This window comes from Megascapheus bottae, chromosome 9, assembly GCF_031878675.1.
Source record: "Megascapheus bottae isolate mThoBot1 chromosome 9, mThoBot2.hap1, whole genome shotgun sequence".
In the NCBI taxonomy this organism is placed as follows: Eukaryota; Metazoa; Chordata; class Mammalia; order Rodentia; family Geomyidae; genus Megascapheus; species Megascapheus bottae.
The window spans coordinates 43,112,756-43,138,665 of NC_143517.1; the positions used below are offsets into that span (position 1 = coordinate 43,112,756).

The 25,910-nt window shown below is 41.0% G+C and overlaps 1 protein-coding gene across 1 annotated transcript in view; it reads right to left on the bottom strand.

The window, feature by feature from the left end:
• Positions 1-25,910, bottom strand: part of Dpys (dihydropyrimidinase) — a 75,865-nt gene that overhangs the window by 38,998 nt on the left and 10,957 nt on the right. Inside the window, exons 2-7 of the mRNA XM_090339245.1 lie at positions 20,607-20,765; positions 17,557-17,736; positions 15,921-16,110; positions 7,440-7,596; positions 5,721-5,862; positions 2,220-2,362 (exon numbers count right to left, since the gene is read on the bottom strand). Coding sequence (XP_090195371.1) covers positions 2,220-2,362; positions 5,721-5,862; positions 7,440-7,596; positions 15,921-16,110; positions 17,557-17,736; positions 20,607-20,765 — 971 coding nt within the window. The remainder of the gene's footprint in view (positions 1-2,219; positions 2,363-5,720; positions 5,863-7,439; positions 7,597-15,920; positions 16,111-17,556; positions 17,737-20,606; positions 20,766-25,910) is intronic.

Consider the following 25,910-nt stretch of genomic DNA (forward strand, 5'->3'; position numbering starts at 1 on the left):
GAGATCTGTGCAAACACAAGTTACTACTAATTATCATAAAGACCCTCCCATATTTTGAGCTTCAAAATAACCATTTCCACAAATATTTCATCTACACGATTGTTTAAAAATGTCTCCATTTTAAAATCTTCTAGATTATGTTTTTGAATGAAACATCACAGTTAATCAAGTATGACAAAACACGCCTAAAATCCTAGCTACTCAGAGGCAGAAACTGGGAAGAGTGTGGGTTAAGGCAAGCCTGGAAAAAGGTGAGGAAACTCCCCTCCTCTTCTCAACTAATAAGCCAGGCATGGTGGCATATACCTTCAGTCCCCATCTTTAAGTGAGATAAAGGTTAAGAGGCCAACCAGGATTAAAAACATGAGACCCTATCAGAAAAAAATAACTAACGTAAAAGAAAGGGTTGAGAGCAAAGCTCAACTATCAGCTTGCCTCCCTAGCAAATACAAAGAAACTCTTAGTTCAAACCCCAGTAGCACCAAAATGAAACACAAAGAACAGAATCTCATGATTTCCCTAAGCTGTAAAATGTTTCAGATTCCAGGTGTCCAAGTGGCCTAGTTTATTTGAGTTACAGCAAAGACGACCCCTGCTCCCCAGAGCAGGATGTAAAAATATCAGGTCTCTAAATGCAGCCTGCACCATTCAGTCACAGACCAATCCAAATAGTGTTCTTTCTGTGTGTGCCTTCCCAAGCACAATTTTTTTCTGGCTTCGTAGAAAAGCTTCCACATATGATTTTACAAGGCAATGGATATTTAGTCAGGCAGTTGAACCAAATAGTAAAGAGCTTGCTTGAGCAGTGCCTAGTTGGTGTCCTAAGATATTTATGCAAATTAGGCAATCATCCCACCAATCACTGCATCACATGAATTGGAAGCCAGTGATGAGGTGAGATGTTGGTGTTTAGCTAAGGATGACCTATCCTGACCCTGACTTACCAGCCAAGTGAACTTGACCCTAGAAAGAGACAACTAAGGCCCTGCAGGGTTTTACAAAAACCAGCCAAGGCTTATTTTGAGGCTCACAGCCACATTCAGTGTAATATTCTGAATAAAATAATCATCTTTTTCCAGAGGGTGGTGGTCCAGGAGCACTTTCTCTGAAGCTGAGTCTTTTTAATTTAATTTAATTGTTGGTGCCAGTACTGTGGCTTGAAATCAAAGCCTAGCACTCTCACTCAAGAGATGGCCTCTTGAGGCCTTGTCTACTTGGGCTGGCTTCAAACTGAGATCACTAGATCTCAGTTTCTAGAGTAGCTAACATTACAGGCAGGGGACACCAGTAGCCAAATGAAACAGTCTTTATGATGATATCAACTCAAAGAAACTATACATTTTTGCTCACTACAATAAAAGACTTAATATACTTGGAAGAAATCACTCCACAGTGAAGGCACGGCCAGTTGTATTCCTATTTACATATGCATGTGTACATGTGAAGTTAGCATTTCCTCCGTTACAACTACTATGTTTAAGAGAAAGACAAGTCAGCATGCAGGATGTACTAGCATCCTATGAGAAGAAATCAGCAGAACTTCTGCTTATATACAGTACTTTCCTGAATTGGTGGAACTTGCCAGGCCTGCAATATTAACATAGAATTATGGAAATTGGAAATAAAAAGCTGAGTCTGCTGGGAATGACAGGCTTAAGATGAACTCAACTGGAAAACTTGGCTAAGTTGAAGTGACATCTTCTGTGCTGGAATTTTTCTATCTGAAAGCTTTGAAAAGACTGTAATTAATTTTGAGTTCACAATTCATCCCTTTTCAAATTAAACCTTTCCTTTTCTACATGGTCCTCCCTTCCCTTCAAGTGAACTCAGCAATTGCCAGGCACTGAAGTGGTAAATTCATGTTGGGTTTTCTATGCATATCCGTTTCCAGAGAATGCAACCAGGTTTGACATCTATTATGCCAAAAAAAAAAACTGCGGAAGAAAATTTCATCATGTGTACAGGCTTAAAATTCCTGAAGAAGGTGAAATAAATGACCTCACAAGAAAAGGTTGACTCAGAGGAAAAGAATGATGGAGAGATTTGACACTAATTAAGATATATAGTGTTAAATGGAAATTCCTTGGTTCAACTATTTGAAGATAATTAAAACATTGCAAAAGAAAAAAACAAGGTGATTAAACCCAAAGCAAAATTGCTTTGCAAGTGAGTTCATTTCGTCTAGGCTAAAATCATGGAATACAAGAGCTTAGACTTACCTTGTGGCTTCTGGGTCCCAAATCACAATGTCAGCATCTGACCCCACAGCGATCCTCCCTTTTCTTGGATAAAGATGAAAGATTTTGGCTGCATTTGTACTGGTAACTGCCACAAACTGGTTTTCATCCATTTTGCCACTATGCTGTAACAAATAATCCAAAGAAGAAAAGACATGGATTCTGATGATCAAGAACAAAACCAACCAACCAAAAAATTAAAAAAACCCATAAGACCTACATCTCCTCATCTCCTAAGTCAAACAAAACTCTATCTAATATTTTCTACTGTGGAGCACCACATCTGTGCATGCTGGCCAGCCTTAATCACAGCAGTGATGATGGAGATAACTGGTAACATAGGGAAGCCTGACTTCTCAAACCCTATCAGCTTAAAAATAACCCCAGTGGGGCTGGGAGTTTGGCCTAGTGGTAGAGTGCTTGTCTAGCATGCATAAAGACCTGCGTTCGATTCCTCAGTACCACATTTATAGAAAAAAAAAGCTGGATGTGGTGCTGAGGCTCAAGTGGTAGAGCTTTAGCCTTGAGGAAAGACCAAGGACAGTGTTCAGGCCCTGAGCTCAAACCCATGACTGGCAAAACAAAAAACCAGTGATTTTTCTCCCTCTTTCCTACAGATGAGAGCTGAAGTTGGCCCTTGTTAGTTTCAGTCCTCAAAGAAAGTTTGCTCTACTTATGATCTGGCTTGTTCTCAACCTAAGATTTGTGAGATGGACCATGTAAACATGAGGGAAAATGTTGCAGTTAAAAGAAGATTGGTGATGATGCTTTTAAAATCAGATGACAATGCCTTCAGAAAGATGAAAAATCTACTTAAGGGCTTCCATTTTATGCAATTGAAATTTACATGACCAACGATCAAGGCCTGTCTACTGCAAGAGATTTAATATGAAAAACATGATAAAGGGCTTAGCTTTATGTATAATAAGCATGACGCTAAGGTTCATTTCATTATACCTGCCTCAGAAATGATTAAGATCCCTCTCCTGAAAGTAGTGGGCCCAAAACTGTATCATTTTAATGTTTCAGAAAATAACATCATTTCATGCATGTTATTAGGAACTTGTCAATCACTCTGAGGGCACTTTTTTTTTTTGCGAGTCCTGGGGCTTGAACTCAGGGCCTGGACACTGGTCATGGGCTTTCTCTCCAGGCTAGCATTCTACCACTTGAGCTACAGCACCACTTCTGGCTTTTTCTGTGTATAAAGTACTGAAAACTTGAACTCAGGGCTTTCAGGGATTCGTGTGTGCTAGGCAAGCACTCTACCACTAAGCCATGCTCCCAGCTCCCATTTTTATTCCTGGGAACAATACTAGATTGTGACAATCTCCTGAAATGAAGATACTTACAGTAGTAGCACTAGTTCAAGGAGGAATGGCTGGACTAAAATCAAGAAAATCTACGTTTAAGCTGGGTACTAGTAGCTCACGCCTGTTATCCTAGCTAGTCAGGAGGCTGAGATCTGAGGTTCATCATTCAAAGCCAGCCCAGGCAAGAAAGCCTGTGAGATTCTTATCTCCAAATAACCACTAGAAAACTGAAAGTGGTGCTGTGGCTCAAAAGGTAGAGTGATAGCCTTGAGCTGAAGAGCTCAGGGATAGAGCCCAGGCCCAGAGTTCAAGTCCAACTACCGACAAAAAAAAAAGGAAAATCTAAGGAAAAAGAAGGAGAACCATCAGGGTGGAGGGGAGGAGCAAAGGAGGATCAATAGAAGCTAGACTTAGAGATGTTTTATAGGTCCTTGTAGTAAATGAATGGTTCAGATTCCATTCTTCAGTAATGGAGAAAATCTGAAGGATGACTGGAAGTCAGCTATATTTTGACTGGAGAATAGTCTAGATGGTTGTAAACGAGGTCCTGAGGACAAAGACAAACTACTGTGAGATGAATGGCATTGACTCAAGCTAAACAGAAAACTACAACCGGGTTACTTCTATTCATATAGGGGAAAGGAGATATTTTAGAATTACAATTGACAAGACTTGGTAAATAATGAAAATTAGAAGTGGAGAAAAAATAATCAAACAAGATTCTGTATTATGAAATAAGACTTGTATCATCTAAGACAAGGCTCCTGGGAGATGTTGAAAAGTTATGACCTGGCTGGGAGTTGGCCTAGTGGTAGAGTGCTTGCCTAGCATGCATGGAGACTGGGGTTCAATTCCTCAGTACCACATACATAGAAAAGCCGAAGTGGTGATGTGGCTCAAATGGTAGAACGCTAGCCTTAAGGAAAGCCCAATGCTCAGGCCCTGAGTTCAGGAATGGCAAAAAAAAAATGTTATGATCATAGGACCTCAGGTCTAACAAGTCTCCTCCATCCATCTTTACAAGCTCCCATGTCCACTGACTTGACAGGTTAGCACATGGATATTTCATGAAGACAGGAGTCTTACCAGGACTTTTCTGCCCATGCTGGATTTAAACCACGATCTTCAGATCTCAGATGCCCACGAGCTAGGATTACAGATATGAGCTACTAGCACCTGGCTCACGAGAACATTTTCTATTCATGGAATATTTTCTCCCTAGTCTTTGAGTTATTATTCATCTCACTTCATATATAAGTTAAAAAAGTAGGTCTAAGTCTTTTTTTATGCCAGTCCTAGGGCTTGAACTCAGGGCTTGAGCCTTGGGCTTTCTCAAGGCTAGCACTCTACCATTTGAGCACCATTCTGGCTTTGTATATGCGGTACCAAAGAATTGAATGCAGGGCTTCATGCAGGCTAGGCAAGCACTCTACCAACAGACCATACTCCCAGCTTAAAATCTATCTATCTATCTATCTATCTATCTATCTATCTATCTATCTATCTATCTATCTATATTTGTCAGTCATGGGCTTGAATTCTAGGCTATCGCCCTACCCCTGGGCCTGGGCATTGTCTCTAAGCTCTTCAGCTCAAGGCTACCGCTCTACCTTTGAGCCATAAGGCTGCTTCCCATCTTCTGATGGTTAATTGGAGAAGAGTCTCACAATCTTTTGTGCCTGGGTTGGCTTTGAACCATGATCCTCTGATCTCAGCCTACTGAGTAGCTAGGATTACAGGCCAGGCGTGAGACACAGTGCCTGGCTTAAAATCTATTTTTAAATAGGATGGTTACAAAGATTTCATGAAAAGGAGATATACAGGTAATAAACACTGTTTGTGTGCTTTCCATTAATCCATGGATACCTGGTAGAGACATTTGAGACATGCGACAAAGAAATTTGAGAAATGAAGCAGAAGAGCCACATATGTCAGAAGCTTCCAGACACATATTCTAAATCCACTCTACATTAATGCCCCTATTGTCTCTGAAAAGTAGTGTATCTTCTGAGCTGGACTGAAAAAAGAAGAGAATTGTTTGCCAGTGCCATCTGGGTAGATGGAGTTGGATTCCCTGACTCAACTAGAGTAAGAAACAATTAGAAAACTGCTCGGTGTAGGTGGATACTGACTGAAGAAGGAGGCAAAACCAGTTTCCCATGAAACTCACCACGCCTTTTTCCCATATCACTGACATCCGGTCCTCAACACCATTCACCCCATTGGGAATCTTCGTAAAGTCATCCTTCCCAAGAGCTTTCTGGCAGGTGTTGAAAGTGCAGTTGTCAGTTCCTGTTGTTGACAGATCATCACTGCAAAAGGAAGAGAAGGTGAAAACATGGGAGTGATAGGAAGATGTAGAAGGAAACTAATACTTATCATCTCCTGACCCACTTCCACCTTCTTCAAAGAAAGTCAGAGGCATGCAGTTTTTCTTTCTTCCTCCCTCCCTCCCTCCTTTCCTTCTTTTCTTTTCTTCCTCCCCCTTTTTCTTCCCTCCCTTCCTTCCTCCCTCCCTCGCTCCCTTCTTCCTCCTCTCTTTGTCTCTGTCTCAGTCTGCCTGTCTGTCTGTCTGTCTGTCTCTCTTTCCCTCTTTCCCTGTCTCTCTTTGAATTATGAATGCAGATTTATAATGCTTGCTAGACAGATGTTCTACAATTTGAACCATGCCTGAAGCTCTTTTCTTCTCTGGTTATTTCAGAGATAGGGTCTGGGCTGCAATCCTCTTATTTACATGAACCACAGTCACTGAGATGTTAGGCACAGGCCACCTCGCCCAGCTACTAGCTGAGGCAGGTTTTTCAAAATGATTTTGTTCAGGCTTGTCTTGAACTGAAATCCTTCCTATGTCTGTCTTGTGAGCAGCTAGCATTATGGCGCAAGCCAGCAGCATCTACCTGAGTGGAGTAACCTTTTCAAGAGAATAATTCACTCCTCTCCTGTCTTTAGTCTAAGAAGCACTTTTACAGAACACATAGGAAGTAGGACCCAGAATCATGGATTAATAACCTGGGTTCTAGGCTCCACTCCATCACTAACTAGCCCAGTCTCAGACTCTAGAAGTTGGTAATTGTATATACTTGACAATGAGAGTTCACCAGGCTTACTTGGAGTGATGTATATGAAAATTCCTTATGAGTAGAACCCAATGCAATGATACCACCTAGTACCTCAAGGACCTATGAAGATACAGGGAAGATGTTCAGGGCAACCCAAACCAAATGGATGAAAGGATGTGAGACTGGTAACATTTCAAAGCAATAATCTTGCTTTAATTTTTTGAATACTCTTAGGAATGTAGAAGGATAAGCAAGGAAAGAAGTAAAAAGAAAAAGATGCCTGAGTTCTTGTCCAGTCTGCTGAGAAAAGCTCTCTGTGACTTCCCATCTGAGTCCCTGTGAACAGGGCATGTCAAAATGTCCATGATAGATAATTCTCAACAACAATTCCACAAGAAAATGACAGAAATCCCTATACAACAATCGGATTCCTAGATTAAAGCAACAAGGATAGAAAATAAATCCGAGAGTATTCTGACTTAAAAGAAGAAGGCATAGGACAGAAGGTATAGTGGGGTAGTAGAGCATGAGGCCCTGGGCTCAATGCCCAGCATGGAATAAAAGGAGAAGGGGTATAATAAAGAACTTGAGCAACAAGAGATGGGAAAACATCAGGAGAGTAAACTTGGTGAAATGATCAGATTTCTCTTAAGTCCAGGAGAAATCCTAAACATAATTATGACATTTTTTTTCTCCCCAGGTTGAGAAGATGGAGAGGACCAGCAGGCCAGGTAGTCTGGAATCTGAGGTGGTTCTGGCAGTGTCTCTCTTCCACTCAAACCTGAGACTTGTAAAGCAGTCTCTTGGATGAAGTATTTCAAAGCGATTACTTAGCCAGCAGGTCCATGAGAACGCCAGGCGTGGAAGGGTCTGGTCGCAGAGGTGGGCTCATGACATAATGGGCTGCATGGTGCCAATCTTTACTCCAGTAGTGGGTCCCATCCGTGCCAAGCCCCACTGCTAAGGCCTCTCCATAGACCACCATCCCTGGAAAGTTCACAGGAAGCGTTGAGTGACTTGATTTGTTCTTAAGAGAACCATCTGTCAAGCACACTGATCGTCTTTGTCTTAGCAGAGGATATTGTCTTTAGCTTAGCAGAATCCCAAGCTATCACTTACTGTTGCAAACAGGATGTACAGGTAAGAATTGACTGTTTACTGTGTTCCAGTCAGTGGGCATTGCATGGTATAGGAGGTTACATGCTACCACCCATTGACCCATTAGCAGGCTTTCCCACCTGGTTTACTTTGGCCAATAAGATATGTCTGCAAGTGCCATGCACTGTCTCGAAGCAGCAGCTACACCAGCTGTCTCCGAGTGCTGCCATCGCCCTCTCCTGGTGTTATGACATTCCAGAAAGAAGTGATTGTAGAACAGAGATGGGGCCACTTCATGACAACCTTGACCATGAAGGAGTAGGAACTGGCTGCTGGTTTATATCCATTGTTACTGCTGCCTAATGCAGTAGGAAGGTGGTAAATGTGTGTGCTATCCTAATGGAATCTTCTCAACTCAATGGGGTACATGCTATTATTATCCCCGTTAAAAGGTGAGGATGACGCTGTGAGATCACATTAATGTCTCTCCAATTACTTTGCATATTTTTTTATGGATGGAGCAGAGGTGGTTGGATTTGAACCTAGCATTTTTATCCCAGTGGTCTTAACTTCCCTGATGTCCCAGTCAGATGACAGATAATAATGAACACAGGTCATATGGAATTCATTCACAGCGTATCTCTGCTAACCTTTTCATGCCCTTAAAAAAGTCTTTCCTCAAAAACCTATTAAATAAAAGAACACTCAGATAATAAAATTATAGCCTCAAATGCATATTTTTAAAAATCATGCAAATGAGGCCATCAAAAGCACACAATGTTAGAAAACTTAATAGTGAGCAGTGAATTTGAATTTAAAATCAGAATCCTATTTTGGATAAGCATTTGTCAGAATAATAGATTCACTGGCATCAACCTCATCGTATGCAAGCAATCAAAAGGAAGAGTGTGCAGAAAGGAGATGCAGGAGTACCAAATTAGTTCACTCTGGTTAATCAGTTGCCAGATTTTAGTGACAATCCTGATAGATGAAGATTAGCTGATTTCCTTAGGGAGTCCTGTCAGTGGATGGCTACCAGCTGTCTGAGTCATACGAATTGGAGGGCAGCATCCTATCATCTCACAGATCATTTCTCTCCATCCTCTAACTAGCCATCCTCTTCTAGCTAGCCTAAGGAATTGAAGAAAGTGTAAAAGCCAGGCTGGCTAAAGTCCAAGTACTTCACTTCCTTTTGGAGTTTTACTTGTGAAGGTAATGTACTGAAGGGTTATGGTAATGAGCACAGTTCTTTTTGAACAGTGTTATCTCCTTCCATCCCCCGCCCCCGCTCCCCAAAACGTCACTTCTTAAAGGACCAAGTCTCATGATCTAGAAAACAGATAGGCAGTTAGCCATCACTGAGTTACTTTGTTTCCACGATGTACATGTCTGCATGCTTCCCTCTTCTCCCAAAAGGGAAAGGATGCTAGCATCTGTTTCAGGTACACAGAATAAGCAGTATTCCTTTGGAGAGAGCCAAGAGGTAACATACATACTACCAGAGAGAGAGAGAGAGAGAGAGAGAGAGAGAGAGAGAGAGAGAGAGAGAGAGAGAGAGAGAGAGAGATCTTGATCTGAAAGTTCAGAGAGAATTTCTGTTTCAGGAGAATGTTTTGTAGTTGCATAGCCATTCAGAACTCAGAGACTCGATTTGCAACACTTGATGAATTGCCACTAAGGAAAGTTGGTGATCACATGCTCTTTTCAACCATTTCCACATCACAATGATCCAGGAGCACAGCTCCCAAACTCCTACCATCTGAATAACCCTCAGGAAAAATTTAAAGTGTCAGCATGTACCAGGAGTGTGTCAGCACTATTTTGAAACCAAATGACAGGTAATTTCCCCCAGAAGGGCTGAGCTCCTTTCAAATGCGGCATGCCACTCTTGGTACCCACAAGCTCTTCATTGATTCTGTCATATTTCACATGTTCTCCACTGAGTATCTATAAACATAAAAATTAAAATGCAGGAATTCTTAACTACCTTTTGTTCTGTTTCACAATAGTTCCAAGACATATCTCAAAGGACCCAAAAGAGTACACAAAGTACAAAGAGGAGGAGAGGCAGGCAACCTGGATATGCCATAAATCAGAGAATCAGATTGGCCTATTCAGTCCAATGGCAGGCTCTAATAGTTTGAGACTAAGAAATGAAGCAACAATAAAAACAGCTAACACAGGTATGGCACATGATAACAGCAAAGCACTTGCACACAATCTCTCCTGGCCTCACAACACCTCTCATGCTGATCTGACAGATGAAGAAACGGATGCTTGATGAGACTAATTAATTTGCTGGAACAGCTCTCCTGGTCAGTGAGTCAGAAATAGCGCCGGAAGGAAAGCATTCCTCATCCTCTGACATCAATTCATGCGCATGATGTTACTAAGAAGCATGTCACTATTAACCTCTTGGTAAAATGCACGTGGTTTTAACTGTGAAGCCAGACACATGCTATTTGTGGATGGGGCTCAGCAGCTTCCCAGTTGTACTTGCTGGTTTCCTCCAGTGCACATAGCAGGCTGGCAGTGACAAGCATGCTATTTGTCTTTAGTCTAATACTCTTGTGAGTACACTTGCAGCCAGATGGTCTCAACAACTCTTGGGAAACAGAGACATCTTCATCTTCAGTCTCCTCCTCCTGCCGTGGAGAGTTTCACATTAGGTGGTTCTCTGTCAACCCACAGATATCCTTGCTTTATGTATCTTTTGGTTCAGAAAAAGAAGGAAAAAATTCTTTACTTATGAGACAATCTTCTTAAAGGTGATTTTTTTCTTTTGGGGAAGATTCTAATGATTTCCTACTTTTCTCTTTCTCTCTCTCTTTCTCTCTTTTTCTTTCTCTCTTTCTTTCTTTCCTTCCAGTCCTGGACTTGAGCCTGAATAGGCTCAACAGGGCCTGAACACTGTCCTTGGGACTTTCTCAAGGATAGAGCTCTACTTCTTGAGCCACAGCACCACTTCTGGCTTTTTCTATGTTTGTGGTACAGAGGAATCGAACCCAGGTCTTTTTTCATGCTAGGCAAGCACTCAACCACTAGGCCAAATTCCCGGCCCCAGGATTTCCTAATAATGAAGCATATTATACTAGTCTAAATCCTCCTTCATCAGACAATTCAATTATCCATGAAGGCAGATGTTAGCATCTGTCTGTGAACAGCACTGTTTTGAGTGGTGGCATTGTTAGAATTGAAGGATGCAAAGGAATTGCACAGGCATTCAGGAGTGAAAAAAAAAATCAACTAACCAAATAGGAAGCCAACACATATACAAAAATAAATGTTCCTAGCTGAAAAATAGGGCGGAACTTTACAGGGCTCTGTTTTGATTCCAAGTAGCACATTTACAAAAGAATAATTGAGAAGAAAAATATATAGAAGCAGTCTGGTTGAGTGGATCATGCAAACTCAGCCTCAAACCCTGATAGAGCTACCTTTTAGCTTTGTGCACAACGGATCTGTACACTTAGTCTCCTTTTTCTCCTTTATGAAGTAGAATCTCACTGTACTTCTAATATGGCAAGGTGGAATAGATATGTGAAGGTCAAAAAATAAATGCATAGGAAAGAACCTTGAATAGGTTTCTGGAAGCCTGGAACTTTCCACTCTTCATGTGTGTAAGCTGAATTGTGTGCAAATGCTGAATGCTAAGAATGTCTGGAGATAGGATCTCTCTAAAGGGAATGCAACTAAACCAAAGACTTTAGCATGGTCCCTAATCCAGGGAGACTGGAAATTTGGATTCAGATACATACAGAAGAAAGATAATGAAGACAGAAGAAGAGAATGGTATCTACAAATCAAGTAGAGTGGCCTGGAATATCTTCCATCCTTCTATAGCCCTCAGAAGGAATCAGCTCGGCTGACATCTCCATCCTGACCTCCAAACTCCACAACAGTGTCCAAATACATTTCTGTGGTCGGAGCTTCCCCGGCCGGCGGCCTTTAGGACAGCTGCCCTCACAAACAAACACACTCTACAAATGGTGTTTCCCTTCCGCGTTTGGAAATATTTAAAAGTGGGCTGTTTTCCATGGTTGCTTCCTTCATGAGTGGAAATAAGATGTAAAACTGAATTGAAAAGATAGCAGTGCTCAGATGTTTAAGTAAAAAAGAAAGGTTGAGCTTCCACTACACTTGATCTTCCAGGGCAACTCCACATCAGAGTGTTGATTGGCTTGTAAATGAAATTGGGTTTGTTCTTATTCACTGAAAACCAACAGAGGTCCACATGAGCATTTGGGGAGAGAGCGGGCATTGTGTAATGTTTTAATACATGGTGGCATATAGGAGGGGCAGGGATGAAATAGAATCTCTGTGTGACTATATTTTATAATAAGCCTGAAAAGTAGAGCTTTCTACTGTATGAAAACTAAAACCAAATCAGTCAAAGGCCAATAAAATAAATAAACATGCAATGAACCACAGGGTAGCTCAGTTCACTAATAGCTCCTTAAAAGCTAACATAATCTTAATGCAATTTGCAAATTCACTGCCTCAAGCACAGTACTTAGCATGCATTTGATGTCCAGTAACCTGTAATTTTATGAACATTATATTAAAAAAAAAGCTTTGCTGGGTGCTGGTGGCTCATACCTGTAACCCTAGCTACACAGAAGCCTGAGATCTGAGGATCAAGGTTCAAAGCCAGTCAGGGCAGTAAAGGCTGTGAGATAGGATAGACTCTTATCTCAAAAAAAAAAAACAACCAGAAAACTAAAAGTGGTGCTGTGGCTCAAGTGGTATTGTGGTAGCCTTGAGCTTAAGAGCTCAGGGACAGTGCCCAGGTCCCAGAGTTCAAGCCCCACAACTAACAACAAAAACAAGTCTTAACAATAGGCCCAAATGAAAATCATACTTCTATCCTTAAGATAGGAGTGTGACTAAAAATAAAGTTGAGCTAGGCACCAGTGCTAATTTCTAAAATTCTAGCTACTCAGAAGCTGGGGAATGGCGGCTTGATGCCAGCCTGGACAGGAAAATCCTAGTGAACCTTAACTACAATTAACCAGCAAAAAGTCAGAAGTGGACCTGTGGCTCATTGTGTGGTAGAACATTAGTCTTGTGTGGAAATGCTAACTGAAGTCATCCAGGCACTGAGTTCAAACCTCAGGACCAACAGCATGTGCACGCGCACGCGCACATACACACACATATACACACACACATATAATAAAGCAATTGAACATATCTGCCCCATCCCCCTTCCCAGTCCACATCAGCCTCCAGTGAGGTGGGACAAAGAGAAGGATTCCACAGCCACACTGACAAAGAAGAGGAACTATGGCTAACCAAGAGCTGTGATAGATTTCAGGTAGGTAAATGGGGGTGGCAAAATTTAATCAGGGGAACAAGAGGCAGGTCTCAGAGGAGCTGAGGAAGTTGTGATGGTGTTCCTACGGAGGGGAAGGGTAATAAGTGTAAGGAGAAGATGAGAAGAGCTGGCAGCATTCCCCTTCTGTGGGAAACATGGCTTCCGACCATATGACATCCAAGAATTAGTTATGGAGTCCAATGGACTTGAGCTTGAGTGTAGATTTAACATTGACTGATAAAGTGATCTTGGGCTTAATTTAACATCTGCAAATTCTATTTCATTCATCACATTACAGGAATAGAATTGACCTTCAGACATCATGACTTTTTTTTTTTTTTTGCCAGTCCTGGGGTGTGATCTCAGGGCCTGAGCACTGTCCTTGGGCTCTCTCAAGGCTAGAGCTCTACCATTTGAGCCACAGTACCACTTTCAGCTTTTTCTGTGTATGTGGTTCTGAGGCATCGAGACTCTACCACTAGGCCAAATTCCTGGCCTCAATGACTTTTTTTTTTTTGTGGGTAGTGGTACTTGCTTTGGGGCTTGAACTCAGGGTTTGGGTGCTGTCCCTGAGCTTCTTTTACTCTAAGGTAATTAATTATTCTATCACTTGAGCCATAGCTCCACTTCTGCTTTTTGGGTAGCTAATTGGAGATATGAAGTATCGCAGACTTTTCTTGCTCCAGCTGGCTTTGAACTATGCTCCGTAGATCTCAGCTTCCTGAGTGGCTAGTATTATAGATATGAGCCACTGGTACCCAGCTATCATGACAATTTTTTAAAAAGAATATATATTAACTACACTGATGAGATAATATTGAATAAAACCTGAAATGAGATAAAAGATATTAAAATACTACAATGTGCTAGCTACATATTAAGCACTCAACAATGTTAATGGTTAATCACATTCCCTTTCTTCTGGTATAAAGTTGGCAACTAAACAATAAAGTCGAATTGAATAGCATTGTATTTCTAGGCAGCTACAATAGAAGCAATCAATAACTGGATATCTTTTGTGTCTTCTGAGCAGAAATTCTATATATTCCTATGAATCATCTGGGATTCCAGTGTGCACTTGGATTTAGTGTGTCTGGGATAGGGGCCAAGGCTCTGCAAGTCTAACATGCTCCCAGCAATGCCAGTGCTATATTATAGGCGCCCACTGAGAGTGTCAAGGTCCTGGAAGATAGAAGGGACAAACGGAAGGAAAGGAAGAAGCAAAAGAAGAGGAGAAAGTGGGAACATACAGCATATTATATATATCTATATATATCTATATATATATACTCTTGGCTTTTGAATCATATAAATGATTTATATATTGAAGTATAAAATTGAATATTAAGACTGATTTAAAATAAAATGAAATTTCTCATGCTTAGGTTTCTGTGGTTTATAGTTTACAATCTCTAGAATTTTATTCTATTGCTAATGAAAGTTAACCTTAGTGTCAATTTAATAACTGGTATCAATAAGTTTCTTTCTTACAGAATTACCAAAATAATAGCTTGCTGATAGGTTCCGATTGGCCATTTCTGCTGGTTTTACTGTTCCTTAAATTCCATTCTAACATTAAGGACCTGGTGAATTAATTACTTACAAAAGAAACCACAGCAATTCCATAGAGCTGGCAACAGCGCCATCTGGTGGGAAAATATAATCGGTAACTGTCTATAGTGCAGCATGTTCTTTTTTTAAAGGCTGTGTTTTATATTACGGTTCTAATTCATGCGGAGTGTAGGAGGAAAGCAATCAAATATTTGGAGGTAAGACCTCATTAGCTCTTGTGTGAAGTTAATCTTACTCTTATCACAATATATTGATGGATAACATCTTAAAAGCATAGCCAGTCCAAATTCCTTACTAAAACTTTTTGCAACAAGAGGTAGGTTTAACAGAATTTATTTTGGTATCCATTACAGACATACTAAATCCATTCTCATAGTCTCTGTAATTCACATTACGGAAGAATCATAAGTTTTCAGGTAGGGTGGTTTAGAAGAGTGTCTCTGATTACCTACATTTTATGAATCAAGCTACCCACATACACAAGCAAGGTCTAAAGTCATTGGATAAAATCTACCACAGTTGTTTTTCATCCTTCTTTTACCGGTACCTACAAATGAAAGTAATAATTTCTTGGTGCAATTCTTACCAAGCTAAGAAATTGTCTATTTTAGGATGACAATTTATGTGCCACATTGAACAAAGGACCTATGTACTGATTAATTTGGAGTAATATTCATTTTTGTTCAAAAATTTAAATATTAATTATAAAATACTATTTAGAGCCAGATACCAGTGATGGCTCACACTTATAATCCTAGCTACTCAGGAGGCTGGCTTGTGAGGATTGTAGTTCAAGGTCAGCCTGGGCAAGAAAAGCTCCTGAGATTCTTTTCTTCAGCTAACTACTGAAAAGCCCCAAGTGGCTACGTGACTCAAGTGTCAGAGTTCTAACCTTGCATGACAAAGCTAGGCAAAATCTTGAGGCCTATGAGTTCAAGTCCTAGTACAGGCACAAAAAATTAAAATATTACTTTGTTATTGCTCAAATACTCGATTACTTTCAGACAAATCAATTTAACTAAAAGAAAAAGTTAATGAACATATACTTTGTTCCCTAAAATGGATTGATCCAGGTGCTACAAGGGTAAGAGGCGATGCTTCATTAACTTTAAGGAGCAACCTACAGGAAACCCAAAAGCCATAAAGATGAGTGAAAGAAGGGAATATAGGCATGTGAGGAGGAAGACAGAAAGGATTCAGGCAAACGGGAGGAAGAAGGGTGAAACTCCACGTGCAAATCTTACAAGCAAGAGAGGAGTGTTTCAGGCGCTCTGTGCACTGTGTAGCTAATTCCTGTGTGCTCAGTGAGTCTCTTGGGACTTACCGGCTCTCCTAGCATCTGCTATCACCTTGGCTGCAGATTTGCTCATCACATGCACAATGTAGAGAGGGCAGTTCACAGCACCCGCTATGGCAATGGCTCTTTGAGTGGCCTCTGCCTCCACCGCTTCTGGGCGACACAGCTCGTGGCCTTCTGGGCCGGTTATCCCCAAAGCCAACATCTTCTTTGCTTCCTGAAAAAGTAGCAACATTACTACAAGACAACCAGGACAGGCAATATTAGTTCTCTGTCAAGTTAAGGTACCCACGGACATTTACATCTGTTAAGTATAGGTATTGGGTGGTGTTTGCATGCAGGAGTGTTTGTGTAAAGTTGTTTCAGTATTCTCCTAATACGATAATATCCCCTGTGAATATTTCAAATTCCTTGGATTAAAAAGTTTAAAAGAAATGAGGGCTCACACCTATAATCCTAGCTACTCAGGAGGCTGAGATCTGAGGACCACAGTTCAAAGCCATCCCGAGAAGGAAAGTTGTGAGGCTCTTATTTCCACTTAACCACCAGAAAACTGGAAGTAGAGCTGTGGCTCAACGTGGTAGAGTGCTAGCCTTGAGCAAAAAGATCTCAGGGACAGTGCCTAGGCCTTGTGTTTAAGCTCCATGACCAACAAGAAAAAAAAAATGAGGTTAATTCAGTCACGTTCTTTGAAAACCGGTATCCAAATTTACAACTTAATGATAATATAGGCGATCCAAACAAAACAAGCCACTACACATCCTTGCTAAAAGTGGCCCATTGAAATATACCATGTATTTCATTTTATATGTGTATGTGTACATGTGTATATACGTACACTATATACATGTACACACATATATATACATATATGTATATATTATGCACGTATATATGTATGTATGTTTTTTAAACTAAAGCAAGGTCTTCATTAGCTTCCCAAACCAACACATTATGCCCAACTGGTATTAGATCAGTTATTCCTCCTCTAATTTTTTTATTTCTTTCTTATATAAAAGGGTAGGAAGCCAGGAAATGAAAGTGTCAGAATTAAACCTGGTCTGTTTGATTTTTACAACTCATTTCTCGCTTCTTGATTGTTCCCTCTGCCTCCTGGCCACTGAGCCTCCATCTTACTCACTTTAATGGAAGCTGAGCCTGGGGAGAAGAAAAGAAAAATCAGCTAATAGAAAGGATAAAAGATCAGCTAATAGAAAGGATAAGAGACAGCTCTTTAAATCTTGCAGAAGTTATACCCTATAGGCATTAGTAACATGAGAAATAAATATCATGGAGATTCCTTCCAAGCACAGTATAATGCTTAGTTTCTAAAAAGATTAGGCCTTTACAAACCTGTCAAATACACTGCCTAAGTCATCCGATTATATTTACGTCCACGTTTTAGCTTTCTGAACCAGCAGTTTTGAGCTGCTATAAAAACACCACCACCATAAATAAATAAACAAACATGCACAGTGCTCAGGAACACAAAACAAACCCTTTAGGTCTTTATAATAGCACGTGTTTGAAATCTAATGCAAGGATCTGAAAAGGAAAGTCCTCACTCCATTGCATTCAGTGAGTTTACCTTCTTAGGCTGCCTGTGTTCCAGGAAGTGAGGACAGTTTCCATGGTCAATAGAAGGGGGAAATGCAGTACTCACCTCTGCAATTAAGTCTCCATTTTCTGCGTGGACCTGAGCTATTGCTCCAATTTTCTTGCACTGGGAGAAGGCTGCATACAGCTCTGAGTCTCTCACCATGTACACATCTTTATAAGCCATGAACATCTTGAAAGAGTTAACACCTTTATCTCGGGCAAGGATATTCATTTCTTCTTTTACCTAAAGCGGAGCAACAACAAGAATACCTCTACTTTAGATGACAGTTTCAACATTCTCCAACAACTCACATGCAGAACAGAAATAAAAGAGAATGGTTGAGTTCTAGAAAATGCAATGAAGTCCTGGATCTTTCTCCTATTCATCCTCTATTTCATCTGATGAGTTGCTACTGTCATAATTCAGTCATGTAAGAGTTCAGTCCTTTCCTCAGAGGACTTCAGGCCTGCGCTTGGATATGGAGTTCTCAGCATCTGGCTTTCTTGTGAGGGAATTATTCTGGAAAACGAAGGTGGTAGTAACAGAAGCAATAGTCGATTTGGACAGGAGAGCTTATGTGAGGCAAGGGTAGGGGCAGCCTTAGCAGCTATGGGCTGTGTTCCCAGAGGGAGGAGGTGTGAGTGGACCTAGGTTTTTCTGAGGAGCATAAGCTGAGAGCTCTGATAGAAACACAGATCTGAGGAGGTGAGAATGCACTTCTCACAAGACTGGACCAGTGAGTTTGGGAGCCTGCAGGGTTGTCAAGGGTAAGGGGCAAAATAAGATCAAAACTCATTGTGTTTGTATTCAGAACTGACTTGTTTACTTGAGACCTCTTTGTACAACTACTTAAAGAACTAATGAAAAATATATGAAAACTAGTCCACTAATTGCCTTTGTAGACACAATCCAAGTGTCAAAATGGATTAAACATTTCAAAGGAAAAGTTAGTAGACCAGACCAAATAAAATGGGTTGAATTTGATAGTCACACACACACACACACACACACACACACACAAATTAGGGAAAGGCTGTAGTAAGGATAGAACCATTCATTTTCATTGATAAAAAGCCTTTTCAAATTAGCAAGAAAAACTTTACATTACCAGCAATTTGTGAAGTAAATCAATCAACTCCTGGACACACATAAACAGAGATTAACTTTCCTATTACTCAAAAAGTGCAGCCACTTCTGCCCTTCTGCTGTGGGTTGTGCCCCAACCCATAAGAGGTCCTGACCCTTATTTGGAAGTCAACATAAAGTCACTAGTGGGGACTAGTTCCATATGATTGGTGGCTTAACCAAAGGGCACTGGGGCACAGACATGCACGTTGGAAACCATGTGAGGAGGAGGGTAGGAACTGCAGGAGTCCTTCTGTAAGACAAGGAATGCCAAAGGTCCTCACAAACCACTAGAGGCTTTCAAAAGAGAGTGGAACAGATCTGCCTGCACAAGGAGACCATGCTGCTCCCCTTCAGAACTGTGTGACTAAATTCTGTCATGTAAGCCATGTGATTACAGCAACTGAACAGAATCTGTATTTTAACAATATTCACTATGGGATCGCTTTGCATGTTAAAGGAACGGTAAGGGCTAATACCATCACCACTGATCTTACAAATGAAAGAGGAAAGAAGAAGGAGAGTAAATGGGGAGGGGAACAGGAAGTAGGAGGAGGGACCTGAAAGGTGTTAAACACATCAGGCACATCACTTAGAACAACATTTTTGGAGAAAAATCAACTTTAGCTGTGGACTCTAAACTCTGCTGTCATATGTTTGCCAAACTATTTGCTAAAGATTGATTCCTTGTTTCAGATTAACTTGATGTCTAAATTCCAATTTTGGAGGAGAGTTGGGAATAAAAGTTACTCAACTAATGTCACCATGGTAATCTCTTTCAGAATGAAGTCCAATCTGAAGAAACAAGTTGTGATTTAAAAGTCTCTTCCAAGGTACACATACAACTTTATGTAAGGAGAAATGCACATATTTTTACAGCTCTCAAAACTGGCTTTTCTCTCTGAATAATCTAGTTTCCTGTCTGCCATGGCCTCAGTCAGTAATAAGTTGGTGGAGTGGATTGGTTTGAGTGCCATGATGCACAGTTACCAGCAGAGCAATACTGGAAGAACCTCGTGCTAGGCCACAGCTAGCTAGAAGAGGGTTCTGGAAATGGTCTCAGGCCATCTCTGTCCACACAAGGTATCTGGAGTAGACATGGTGGGGGAGTGGGATGGGGGGGAAGTAGAATTGCAAGAATTCTAAATTTAGAATTTCCTTGTTTTTTCTTCCAAATTAAATATTTCTTATTGAAGTTCTAATAAGTGGGGTAATATTAGCTTTAAAAAAACTGGGGGCCGAAAGTGTAGTCTAGTGGTAAAGTGCTTGCCTATCATTTACTAAGCTCTGGGTTCAATACCTTAGTACCATATACACAGAAAAAGCTGAACTGGCACTGTGGTTCAAGTGGTAGAGTATTTGCTTTGAGCAAAGAGTGTCCAAGGCAAGGCCCTGAGTTCAAGCCCAGGACTGGCAAAAAAAAAAAAAATCTAACTAGGTGATAGTGGGCTCTGTAGTCCTAGCTACTTTAGACACAGATTTGAGAATCATGATTCAAAGTCAGCCCAGACAGACAAATCTGAGACACTCTAGCAAAAGGCCAAAAGTGCAACTATGGCCAAAAACAAAAAAACAACAACAAAAAAACCTAAGAGAGAACATAGACCCTGAGAACAAGTATAGTACCAACACTAAACAGACAAATGAACAGAGAATTCTGGAGATATCCATGTTGAGAATAAGAGAAACCAGTACTTTTAACATTTATGTAGAACCACTGTCATTTATGATTTACTTGTCAAAGTAATGAATATAAAGACTATTCACTGACTTTATCGCTTTTATAAATATAGCATTTTACATGGGTAATCCCACGTAAAATTCAAAATTCGGAAAGTATAAAAGGACATGTAAAGAAAATTCCTGCAATTCTCCAGTTGTCATGGAAGCAGACTTTTTTGGATAATATTCATTTCTTAGTCTCCTACAGAACAAGGAAAGGGAATAACATGGGGGGAAAAAAAGAAATTAGAACCCAGAGTCCTTACTTGATCACTCCACCATGTCACAGCCACATGCAGACTGTAGTCACAGCAGACTTTGGGGTCAGCCCAGCTTCTCCAGGTCTCAAAAGCCTCAAGGAGGGAGCTGCCTTTCTGAGGAATGGCGAAATCAATAATCATGGTGGTACCTCCTGCCAGAGCCGCCTGAAATCACAAAGCTTCAGTCAGCAGTCAAGCTCTACTTGTGTCAGGTATCGCTGAGAGAGTAGCGTGTATTTGTGAGCATTTTGGTAGAACTGATGAGTCTTGGAAATTATACAAAGAATGCTGCCTGCTTAAAAGACCCAGAGGGCCATGAATACTAAAACTACTAGATTTGCCTTTGCAAAAAGGACAAAATTCCTGATCAGATCAAAATAGTGGGAGTGGAGCTATAGATCAAGTGGTAGAACACCAGCTCTGAGCAACAAGGGCAGGGCCTAGGTACTGAGTTCAACCCCCAGGACACACGGACACACACACACACACACACACACACACACACACACACACACACGGACACACACACACACACACACACACGGACACACACACACACACACACACACACACACACACACACACACACTGAAAAGGCTTTGATTCCAAGAAAACAGTGGAGAGTACAAAGAAAAATTGAAATGGGAAAGTGGAAAAGACTCAAACATTTGCTTTTCTTCTCAAGAAATTTTTTGTTTAACCTTCTGTTGGGACCCATCTTGGTAGAATTTATCTCCAACTGCCTTGTGATTCATCCAGAACCTCAGGCCATCCTCCAGGTTACTGCCTGCCCTGCATCCTCTAAAACCACTGGAAACACCGTCTTTCTTTGATGTACACCTGTGACCTCCCTCTGCTCCCTCTCCTCCAGCCCTGGATCACGTCTTTTTCTTCTTTTACCTAGATTTTGTACAAAAAAATAAATGGATTCCTGTCTCATCTTATCTTTCTAGTTCTGCTGCTTTCATGAGGCCCCAGGCAAATCTTCATCAAAGAGAGCATTTCTAAGCTACAAATGGACCACTTGACTCAAAAGATTCAGGGGAAGGAGAGTGGAAGGGAGGCTAGTGGATGGGACAAAGTTACAAATAGATGGGAGGAATAGATTCTGGTTTCCTATTATTTGGTAGGATGACCAAAGATCAAACAAAGCATTGTGTATTTCACAACAGCTAGAAGAGCTAGGTGTTGGTGGCTCAGCCTGCATTCTTAGCTACTCAGAGGCTAAGATCTAAGGATCACAGTTTGAAGCCAGACTAGGCTGACAAATCCCAGAGACTCTTATTCTCAATTAACCAGAAAGAAGCTGGAAGTGAAGGTATAGCCTAAGTGACAGAGCAACAAACCTTGAGCAACTGAACAAGAGTATGAGGCCCTGAGTTCAAGCCCTTAGTAGCATCAATAGGGAAGAAAAGGAAGAAGAAGAAGAAGAAGAAGAAGAAGAAGAAGAAGAAGAAGAAGAAGAAGAAGAAGAAGAAGAAGAAGAAGAAGAAGGAGGAGGAGGAGGAGGAGGAGGAGGAGGAGGAGGAGGAGGAGGAGGAGGAGGAGGAGGGAAGGAGGAGGGGGAGGGGAGGAGAGGGAGGAGAGAGGGAGGGAGGGAAGGAAGGAGGGAAGGGGGGAAGGAGGGAAGGAGGGAAGGAAGGAAGGAAGGAGAAGGGAAGGGAAGGGAAGGGAAGGGAAGGGAAGGAAGGGAAAGAAGGGAAGGAGGGAGGGAAGGAGGGGGGAGGAGGGGAGGGAGGGAGGGAAAATGTTCTTTTCACCAAGAAAATAATGAGTATTTGAGGCAACAGATGTGCTAATTGTTTTGACTGACCATTCCACAAGAAATATTCCTAGAGGAATATTCATAAATACGTAGTTATCTGCTGCCAACTGAAAATAAAACAAAGAATTTTTGAAAACTTAATGCTTCTTACTGCCTCTACAATAAAGATTAATCTTTTTCACATGGTCCTTAAATCCCTGCAATCCTGCCTTAACTCTCCGCATACCTGCTGATATATTACACCTTAGTTAATTTAAAAACCATTATTAAATCAAGTGTCGTCAGCTAATTATTTAAATTGATTTTGTTTAAACTAAAACCACAAGGTGGATAATGTGTTTTTAATTGTTGTTGAAGGAAACCACTCATTCTGCAGTTTGGGGAAGGGGCTCTGGGATCTCGCTGGTGCCTGAGCACAAAGCTGCGATTCCACGCTCATTAGCAATCCTATCCCATGCAGTTTCTTAACCTGTGTGTGCCTTTCGCTGCTAACCTGCACAATGAGGGTGACAATTGCACCTAGGCCCCAGGCTAGTTGGAAGGATGAGTTGGAATGAGGTCTACAACATCTCTGGCTCTGATTACTCATGGCAGGTGCATAGTAAACTTCCACTCATGGTGAACCAAGGCCATTCTCAGAGAAATGAGAAATATCCACTTTTCAGGGACCATCTCACCTCACTGTCTGAAATGTGGCTATGTGACCATGTAGAAGGAGTGCCACCAGGCTCTGCTCCACAATCCCCTGCCAGACCCTGACCCACCCCACACAGCCCTGCAGGCACACCCTGAATTGTACCCAGCTTCAGTCTCCCTCCTTGTTTTTGCATAGCTTTGTTTCCCCTAAGTAATTTGGCCCCATCCAAATTCTTCTTATTCTTTATTAAAAAAAATCTCATTTTTTTATACAAGACTACACTTTTGTCTTCACTGTTCAACAGCCTTGCCTTTATACCAAACAACATTTACTTGCATTTTCTAAGATTTCCTTCTGGTATAATGACAGCATTAGAAAAAAAAATGACCTTAGGTTTTGTATTTTTATTTGAGTACGGATTAATCTTCTCATCTTCTTTCTTCTTCAAGTGTATTCACAAGGCAACACAGGCAGCTCTTGGGGTATTCTATTTCTAAAGCAACATATCCGAGGTTTTTCATGGTAATGGGATTGAACGCAGGGCCTTCGCTGGGCTAAATGCCCCACCACTATCTCACCTCTATTCCCTTTGCTTTTCCTTTGTTTACTGGACAGTCTCACAATTTTACCTTAGTAGCCTTGAAGAGAATGCCTCTCAAGTAGCCTGAATGTGGATTACATCATAATAAATATGCTTTATTTACTAATTATTTTAGAAGTCTCTCAGGGTCAGTCATTACAGGTGGAGTAAAGAAAGCAGGCAGGAAGGACTACACATATGCAAAAATAATTCATAATGAAACAGTTGGATTGTAATAGAAGCAAATCCAGTTCTGTAATAAATAGTATAGAAATTGCTAATGAAGGTAAAATTACTGAGCTTCCTAGGAAAATTACAGGAGAAAAAAACCACTAGGAATTCAGAGAAAGATTAAATCTGAGATCCGAGGAAGCTTGGATTTAAATGACAAATAGGTCTATGGCATAGTGAGCACTTATCATGAGCCAAGATCTCCTCTGGGGTTTGGCATGATTTAGTCACCATCAGCTCAGTAGCATTTTTATTGCTGCTTTACAGTGGGGAGAACTAAGCAGAGAATCTATGACAGTACTTGGCCACAGTCTCTAATGGAACAAAGGCAGAATAAGAGTCAGAGTCAGAGTCACTGGATCACAGAGCCTCTGATTCCAGAAAACAAATGAATGATTCAAGGGAGACTCTAAGAATTGGCCCCTGAAAAAGTTCATCAATGGCCAGGAGCTAGTGGCTCACGCTTGTAATCCTGCCTTGAGGAGGCTGAGATTTGAGGATCATGGGTCAAAGCCAGCCCAGACAGGAAAGCCCACAAGACTCTTATCTCTAATTAACCAGCACAAGCTGGGAGTGGAAGTGCAGCTCATGCAGTAGAGTACCAGTCTAGAGGAAAGAAGCTAAGGGAAAATGCCTAGACCCTGAGCTCAAGGCCCAGTACTAGCACATACACACACAAAAGTTCAGCATTAAGGCCACAGGGTACCATATAAAGGGGTAGTGTCCAGTGCAGTTCAGGGCAGGGTAATGGTCATTTGTAGGGCTGAGACAAGCCAAGTGAGACTTGATAATTGAGAACATGGCAGCTGAGTACCAGGAGGAGCACTCCCAACTGATGTTTGTAAGGGTCAAGAGTCCAGTGATATTCACAAGGAGAATGCTGAAGAGCCATCAAGGATGAGAGAAAAAGTAGGAGAGAGCAGAGGAGATCCTCAGCCTGTGAGAGAGCCAGGGAGAAAGAAGCAGAACATGATAGCATAGGTCACAATAACATATTTCAGAACATACCAACCATTAGCACAAAAGCAGAAAAGTGCCAAGACAAACATTTCATTGGCAATTTCTGCATGGTATAATTTTAGGTGCTTTTCATTTTCTTTTAGTTAAGCTGTATTTTCAATATCTGCTAAATTTTCTTTTAAAAAAGCATGGCTTAGCTGGTTCTCTCCTGTAATCCTAGCTACTCAGGCGGCTGAGGATCATAATTTGAAGCTAGCTGGGACAGGAAAGTTCATGTGAGATTCATATCTCCAATTTACCAGCAAAAAGCTGCAAACAGGGGTGTGGCTCAACTGGGAGAGCACCAGCCTTGAGTAAAAAGAACCAAGTAAGAGCCAGAGGCCCTGAGTTCAGATCCTACTATTAGTACAAAAAAAATCAGGATTTTCATAAGAAAAAAAAGTCTTTTACACATATGTGGCCTAAAGACATATAAACATGTAATTGTGTGTATATCTAGATTATGGATAATTTCCTTAGTAGACTGAAGATGTGAAGAGTTAAATGTGGGTGTGGTGGAATTTATCTCTAATCCTACACTTGGGAAGCTAAAGCAGGAGGATGGAGAGCTAGAAGCTAGTTTGAGCTACATAGTGAATCCCTGACCCAAAAACAAAATACCACAAGACAGGCTAGGGATATGTCTCAAGCAACAGAGTCTGCCTTGCAAAGGCTATGAGTTCATAATGCCAATATCTAAAAAATGATGATCAAAGGCCAGTCTTTAAGCTCTTGAATAAGATAAAATATTTATACTTCACTTTCATAATTAATGAGAAACATGAAAGAGGAAGGAGAGATACAGATTTTGATTTTGGGTCCCCCCCCTCTTTCTTATCTTTTTCTCCTCTCTACTCCTCTGCTTCATTCTCCCAGCCTAGGAATCTGGGAATGAATTTAGAGACCCTGCAGTGAACTGTAGTGAGGAGGCAGGGCTCAGCTTCTGGACTCCTTGTTTCTCCTTGTTTCGTGCACAAGGATTGATTTCTTTCCCTTTTCAGTTATTTAGCTTAACAAGATGATTTCTCTTTTCTACACTTGGCTCATAAATAGGTGTCCATTCCTACTTATTTTGATTGTTCTCCACTGAAAAATTTT